This window comes from Stegastes partitus, unplaced genomic scaffold (assembly GCF_000690725.1).
Source record: "Stegastes partitus isolate 25-593 unplaced genomic scaffold, Stegastes_partitus-1.0.2 Scaffold299, whole genome shotgun sequence".
Taxonomy (NCBI): Eukaryota; Metazoa; Chordata; class Actinopteri; family Pomacentridae; genus Stegastes; species Stegastes partitus.
In genome coordinates this window covers 475,024-482,935 of record NW_007578030.1, presented here as the reverse complement: position 1 = coordinate 482,935, position 7,912 = coordinate 475,024, and the positions used below count along the sequence as shown (strand labels likewise).

General features: G+C 41.7%; 2 protein-coding genes and 1 long non-coding RNA gene across 3 annotated transcripts in view; 1 reads left to right on the top strand and 2 right to left on the bottom strand.

The window, feature by feature from the left end:
• Positions 1 to 1,645: 1,645 nt before the first annotated feature.
• LOC103358256 (uncharacterized) lies at positions 1,646 to 3,909 on the bottom strand. The gene is made up of 2 exons (XR_520242.1): positions 3,542 to 3,909; positions 1,646 to 3,390 (listed from the first exon to the last, which is right to left on the bottom strand). It is a non-coding gene; the product is annotated as an uncharacterized LOC103358256 (long non-coding RNA).
• Positions 3,910 to 5,136: 1,227 nt separating this feature from the next.
• LOC103358263 (bone morphogenetic protein 6-like) lies at positions 5,137 to 6,534 on the bottom strand. Its single transcript, XM_008283158.1, has 5 exons — positions 6,413 to 6,534; positions 5,971 to 6,128; positions 5,796 to 5,888; positions 5,574 to 5,704; positions 5,137 to 5,280 (listed from the first exon to the last, which is right to left on the bottom strand). Exons 1-5 carry the CDS (start codon positions 6,532 to 6,534, stop codon positions 5,137 to 5,139), a joined length of 648 nt encoding a protein of 215 aa, XP_008281380.1.
• The window catches only part of tmem81 (transmembrane protein 81), a 42,972-nt gene continuing 41,592 nt past the window's right edge, over positions 6,533 to 7,912 (top strand). Inside the window, exon 1 of the mRNA XM_008283157.1 lies at positions 6,533 to 6,666. Coding sequence (XP_008281379.1) covers positions 6,533 to 6,666 — 134 coding nt within the window. The remainder of the gene's footprint in view (positions 6,667 to 7,912) is intronic.

Genomic DNA, 7,912 nt, shown 5'->3' with positions numbered 1-7,912 from the left:
GCAGAAGAGTTCTTGGTTTTTCTCCTATGCCTCATAATAGATGACAGTTCTCATTTCTACCATTTAACTGATTTCTTGCTCACAATATTTTGAATAAAGATGAATAAAATAGACTTCTTGTTCAGTTGCTATTCCACCTTAAATGGATGAAGTTCATAAACATATTTCAAAGGGAGGGAAATAGCAGATGAAGGCACTGTGTGGTGATGTGGACATGTTCAATGTGTTTTTGTTTTTTTCTGTGATTGTGTTTTTTTGTTTGTCTCCTGAGTTTCAGGCAGGGCGGGGCTGATTTGGAGGAGGAAGCTCCCACACTGGCACAGCTGCTGCTCATCATCATAATCAGCGGGCTGGATAAAGCCACCGTCTACCCCACGCGTGGTACATTCAGGCCACTTAGTTGTCTTAACTAAGTTTCCTCTTTGGGATTATTCTCGAGCTCACGAGTAACCTGAGTTCCTCCCTGTTCCTCCAGTGTCTCCTCCGCATCCAGCCATTCAGGTTTCCCACACCAGCCTGCACTCCGACCACACGGACTTCACCTCTACCCTCACGAGCACCAACACGAGACACCACCCTTAACCCTGGTTTTTCCTGCTACGACCCTGGATCCCTCACCTGCCTCCTGGTGCCCCTCTCACTCCCCTGGATTCCCAAATAAACCTGTTCTTCCTTTCAACCTGCCTCCCTCTTGTTTTGGGTCCCACACTAATGTTCCTGTATTCTACAAAAGCAGCTGCTGAGGGGAAGAGCAACTCATTGTGCACTTTAAGGCAACCCTCAGCATTTTCAGTTACTCTTCATTTGTGTTCAGGACTTCTATAAATCGTCTCCTGGCTGCTAACTTATGACTCAAGTTGTGTAGAACTCAACACAGTCAGAATGGCACGATACTGAGCCTGTCTGGGGTTTAAATCTGATAAGTTTTAGCTTCTATCGATGGCAGTTATTCACCAAAGATGATTAGTTGTATGATATCTGCATTTCTCAACTGCTGAAGAACACAACTTGCAATTGGTTTTGAATTGGACGCTCAATTTTTCTTTTTCTCTTTTTTAGCTCTGCAACAAGCCTACCATCTGGTGGTAAAAAAGCTCAGGCATCGTTCTCCACAGTTCAGCCAGCAAGTGGCTCTATGTGGTTTGTTGTGTAGTAACTGGAAACAATGCAGTTCATTTTCACCACACAACCAGTGACGGTGAATTTTTTGGGGGCCCAATGATGAAAACTTGATAACATGCCGAAATGCCACACAGTGGATCTAAAAGGGACAAACATGTAGGATGCTCACTCCACATAAAGCATCGTGGTAGAATACTTCCAGAAACACTTGTACAGTTTAGGTGGAGCACCAAATCTAAAAATGGATGCTTACGAGGTTGTTGCAATGAATTGTGATAAGAAGATGATTTATCCTTTACAAGTTCTATGTATGGTTACAAGTATATCATCCAGTTTCATGCCATTGAAATAATGCATTTAAAAACAACTAAAATTAAGCTAAAAACATCCCCAACAAGTTTAAAAATTAAGAATGAGATTTATATTATTATTCATATTTTAGACTTAGTGACTAGTTTAAACATCACTCTTACATTTGTCAGCTACGAGTTATTTCATATCAAGGACAATATACGCATGGCCATAAAAGAAAAATTCAAGGTTTTAATATGACCATAAACATTTATAACCGTCGACATTACAACATGACGTTAACGACAGAACATTCATGATTTAACAGAGAAGTTTGACTCATTCTTGCTGTAAATCCAGCAGAGCTCTCAACAAATGCAAAGCGTCCACTTAATGCTCAAAAATTATCAAAGACCGTCACGATTAAAGCAGGAAACAAAGCAAAAGAGATGATTTACTTCATACAGCAACAGAAAAGCAACTCATGAGAAAATTCATGTTAACAAACAAAGTGATACACAACGTTGACAAGATCCTGTAAGTGAGTAACTTGGTAGGTTTAGGATTAGAAATCTGTACAGGAAGTCATGTCGAGTATCTAGTGCACACACACACACACACACACACACACACACATATATTGTAGCTTGACTGACAACTGTGGAAAGTCAACAAATGCATTTTGTCAGAATGGCAGATAAACAACAAGTGAATTTGCTTTGTGAAACCTGGAAGCATTCAGAACCGCCGTCTGTTCACTCAGGTAATCTGAGAGGCAGGAGGGGTGAAGAATGAATCCAAATCTGTTTTACAAATGCACAGAAATTACTTGAATCTATCTTTGCTGATCTCATCAGTAACACCATGGTTATGTTGGTTCTGAAAAGTTCTTGGACTTGAGTATTTCCACTTTACAATGCTTTAAAAAAAAATTAATTTAATTTATTAATTAATTTTTACTTCTGGTCCACTACAGGAAATAGATAGGTTATGTACACATGTATTTATTTATTTATTTTTTCTTCAGGACATGAATCTGACAGCTTTTATTACTAGTAGCTTTACAAATTAAGATTTTAAAATATAAAATATATGGAAAACTTATCAAATGTGATGCTTGTCATAAAACAAACTCCCCAAGAGGAAATGAAAAAAGATAGTTTAAGTCAGTTTTAATGTAAAAATGGAAATGCAATTCTTTTTTTCCAGCTTCTTAGACTGATGATTTGGACAACTGAGTGAAAGAAGTAAAGATTTTGCATTGGGCTATGGCTACTTCTCTCCATTGATCAATCAGTTAATCAAAAACATAAAAATCTGTAACGAGAATCATCGTCAGGCTTTTATAAAACTGTCAAAATAAGCTTCGCTGTAACCAACTAGAGCAAATAACTCCTGCTTGTACATTAATATATAAATAATAATAATCTAATGATCTTGTTTATGTGATATAAGAACCAGAAGTGCATTTTTCTGCATTCAGTAGTTTAGCCTGTAATACTTATAGTACAGTTTACATAGTTTTACTTACGCAACATTTCAATGCAGGACTTCTATTTTGTTGTTAATACTTTTTTCCCCCTAAATTAAAGATCTGAACGTTTCTTCTCCCACTGATTCTTCACCCACCACCTTGTTGGTTGGATTGGTTTAGATTTCTCTGCCAGAAAGTGACCAGAAAGGGAGGACACCGAAGGAGTTCGTCCTCCCGGGTGACAACCTGTATGCAGAACGACGTCCCTGCATTCTGCGTGCCAAAGTGTTGCGTGACGTCATAACGGAGGCCGCAGCTCTCTTCTATCGTGGTCGGGCTGTCATGTACGTGCAGAGTGCTGGCAGTGGGGACCGTGGATTTTACTTCTAGCTGCTCATGTCCAGCTGCAGATATATCCACAGGCAGCACAACATAGGCACGCAGTAAGCTCTCTCCAATGTTGCACTGGAGCCCAGTGGACCAACAGTGTTCCCCGAGGTCTCCTGGGAAGAGAAACTAGTTAATTAGAAGTGCAACATCAAACAGGTGGAAGGCAGTGATGGACGGAACATAACTGATTCCACAGGTTTTATTTTTTTAAAACACAGCTTGAGGTTTCATTTTGCAGCAAAGTGTGACGTTGTGGCTCCCTACCCTCTGTGGAATCTTTAAGCCGGATATTGCGATTGTCCTGAAGCAGAGACTTTCTGACGTATGTCTTCCCAGTGCACTCCATCAAACAGTCCGTCGGTGGTGTCCCCCTGCTGGGAATCGACTTCAGCAACGTCTCCTTCCCTGAACACTCAGCCGCCCCTAACGCCAGTAGAAGTGGGAATAGCGTGCCAAAAACCACCCACAGACAGATAGATGGTGACATTCTGTCCAGTATTACTGAAAAATAAAAATCTTTACAGGTCACAATCATAAGATAGGATTCCAGTGCAGCCAGGAGAAGATTTATAAACGTCCCGAACACAAATGAAAATGTCGAGGGCTGCTCTAAAGTGCGCAACGTGTTGCTCTTCCCCTCACCAGCAGCCAACAGTGCAGTGCCAACATTTCTTTTATTTCCCTCCCTCTTAGCAGGAGCCTTCATGGCTGACAGGAGCCCATGTGAGGCTGGCACAAGGAACCTTTAATCAAATATAATGCTCTTTGAAATAAGGTTGTTAACTTAATACAAAAATTTACAGTGGAATAGCAGCTGAAGAAGAAACAACAGTCTGTGTCATTCGTCTTTATTCAAATATTTGAGAGCAACAAATCAATAAAATGGTAGAAATGATTAAGTTGGTAAAACAGTGTCATAAACATAATCGAACATTTTGCATTTGATCAAAAACACGTGAAAAATGCTTGAAAATGCGGTGAGGTAACTTTGTAACACACGTGAGAAAATAAAAAAACAATAAAAAATACAATTAAAACATCAAAAATGAGAACTGTCATCTATTATGAGGCATAGGAGGAAAACCAAGAACTCTTCTGCTGTTTATAAAATCACTCAGATTAGTGTGTAAATGAGGATAAATGTTTTGTATTCATACACAGAAAAGCAGAATATGACAAATGGAAGTTCATGAAAAATCACAGCACACATGTGGTTCATATCCAGGAGAAACTGATAATAAGGTTTTAGGTTCAAAGTGTTCATCTGGGGAACACAAAATTCTCTCCTTGCTCTTCCCACAAAAACCTGTCGACCCCTAAAACAGCGACCGTGTACATCATCGACAAGCTCAGTTCACTGACCTCAGGTTGCCTGTTGAGATCAAATCAAATTCTTTTCCATAAGAGGATGAAGTCCGTTCACACATCAGAGAAAAGAGGACTGGCTTGTGAGAGAATTTGGCTCTCGACCGTCTCACATTTTTGGAGGGAACACTGAGTAACAGTTAGCAGCTATAAATAGTGCTCTGTGCTCATGAGATTCATTCAAAGGTTGCTGCACTTCACTTTGTTGTTTCCACAACTTGATGCCAGAGATTGTAGTTGGCGTGTAACGTGTAATTATTGTCCTTAAACAATCGTCTCAACACATCTGTATTGGTGCAACAGAGTAATGGGAATGTCAGAAGAGTTCTGAGGGAGACTCTGCTTTGGTTTCCACCGTCAGTGCTGAATACACACAGTAAGAATCTTAGATAGAGATGAAATCTACAAAAGCAGAAGAAAGGCCTTCACATCATGATTATTTTGAATGCATATGGATCATGTCACGTATTCAGGCCTGTGGAACTGATCTGAGCCTACTCTGTGTTTGGCTGCTGGACACTGCCGGGTCCACAGCCACAGCTGCGGGTCAGCTGCATGGAGGAAATGACAGTGGTGCTGGATTGATCCATGTAGACGATGGGCAGCGTTTCCTGGGAGGTTGGCTGACAACATGGAACCTGGTCGGTGGACAGACGAAGAGAGGAGTCAGATAGACATGGTAAGAAATGTTGAAGAAGAAAAGGCTGAGCTCCAAGACAAGTTCTTTTCTTTAAAGACAGGATGCCAGATTTGAGAGAAAACAAAGATAAAGTGACATTTACAAGGATGACAAAAAAAGAAAATACATTCATAATAATGACAAAAAGTGCTGTTTTAAGAAAATTACATTTTAAAATGCAGACTGTATTTTTTATTTTTTATTTTTTTGGATAGGATTGCATCACGGTGTAGAACAGAAATATCATAACACATGTGATTTTACATCATGAACACTGGAGTGGGATGATGGACATTGCACAGAGTTCATGTCAGAGTTGCAGAGTGCACACTGAACGATGGTGAGGCTCAGAGGATGGATCACCCAGCTGTCCCAACCCAGATCTGACAAAGATAAGAACGAAATATCACGCTTAAAAGAACTGCGCGTACCAACATATTCTGCTTATAAACATGCACACGCATTGCTGCGTACCTTTCATGAAGATCTCAGAGGCCATGGAGCAGCACGTCAAGCTTGTGCTGTTTGTACTGTCAGGTGACACAGAGTAATCATCAGCTGCTGGAACTGGAAGGACATGGAAGAAGACACTGTAAGACTTTTTTTTCTGGGATCTACATTCTGGATATACATTGTGGACTCCACTTACTTGTGGTGTACACGGCTTGGTTAGAAATGGTGCTGAAGGTTCTCCTCCACTGTTCTCTGACACTGTTGAGAAAACCAGCAGGTAGCTGCGGCTCAGTCTGAATGTTGAGAGCCTTGAGGAGACTCTTCCTGATGGACTGCAGTGACTCACCCTGACACCTGAACATCACATACAGCTTTGCATTAAAATATAAACAGATTGCTTCTACACAAATGAGCTTTACTGTGTTTACATCACAACCAAGACAAAAAAAATAAGGTGACTTTGTTTTGTGCTGTTGAGTGATCGATAACTGTTGAAGAAACACGTTGGACAAAATGACCCTGACTTACAAAAACATTTTCATTGTTCCATGCATTTCAATAAATGCCAATACTGACAAAACATTGTCACAATCTGTCCATACAGACTTTTTTGTTGTTCAAAAATGTCTGATACTGACCTGTGATGGGAAACAGAAGCATCAGCAGAAGTTGCAGGTTCATCTTTAGCCTGATGTAACACAAAAGCCATGGTGACTGAAGAGCCCAGAAGCACCGCCGTGACAACGAACGCAAACGACATGGTGGATGAACAAGACGGCCGAGCTACAGACGAATCGTTGTCGAGTCAGACCCGTGGCGAGCAAAGGCTGCGGTTGGTCCTGGACGTCTGCTTGGAGGAGATGGGAGTGACAAAGCAGGGATCCTGCACTAGGTAATGTTTGTCAGGGCCTGGGAACCTGAGTTTTTATCATCTTGTAGCCTAACTTGGCCTTGAGATGCTTAACATTGTTGTCTTGTCCCCTGAACTGTGTGAAAGAGTGTGCAGGATGATCCAGCACAGAAAAGAAACAGAGACTCACAGGAAATATTCAGGAATCAGAGGTGGGAGGGAGACAACAACAGAGCATGTTGCCATGCATGCCTGTTACAATGTATATGTATGAGCACACCTCTCGTTCCCTTCCTGAGATTGTAGGGACCTTAAGCTGCTACGTCCACAGTGCAAGAAGAAACAATGCTGTGGGTCCTTTGTCCTTTCTGCAGCCAGACTGTTTAACATGTCAGTGACATAACACTTTTACTCATGTACAAATTGTAGCACTGTTCTCCTTACATTCCTCCTGCTGGAGATGAGAACAGGACAACCACAGGTGGCATCTAACCTACTTCTTCAAAATGGAAGAGAGGCATGAAGAAACCAGCTGGAGCTCATTCACAATACTGGAACCCCTGGAACTTTCCTGTACCGGGTGAAACAGGTGATGTTGGTAAGAGGACAAAATGGCTCCAGTGTTTGCTAGTTGGGGCTGCGAAGCCAGAGCTCTGAGCAATTTTTGCAACAGGCCATCCATAGCCCTATGAAGGGTGACCAGTGGCTACAGTGGAACAACTGAGATGAGACCTGTCATGAACTCACTCTCAGAGCAAGTGGACACAAATGCTGGACTCAGAATAGGTTCAGGCAAAAAGGCAGGTTTAATGTCAAACAAGGTTCGGTACACGGGAGATCAGTCACTCAGGCAAAGGTATCCAGAAATCTTCAGGCAGACGGCAAAGTCCAAAAAACAGAAACAAGGTTGTGATCAAAACAGACTATGACTTGACTTGATTAACACTGTGAAGTGCAACGAACTGGCGACGAGACAGTGAGACACACAAGGTAATATATACGAGGTAATGAGGGGAGATGGGAAACAGGTGCGGGGAAGCCATCAGGGAACAGGTGTGATGAGACAGGTGCAGGAAGTAAAGCTGGAACAGAAACAACCGGTGAAGTGATTTCAAAATAAAACAGGAAATCTGAGGCATAGAATGTGTACACATGGACGGAGACTTGACGAACATGACAGAGACCCAGATCTACCAGGGGGAGTGACCCACAGGCAGCTTCCACCCTGTCATGCATGTTCAGAAGTCTTCGACATGATGCAGACTGCTTATGTTTAGCTGCTGGTGCA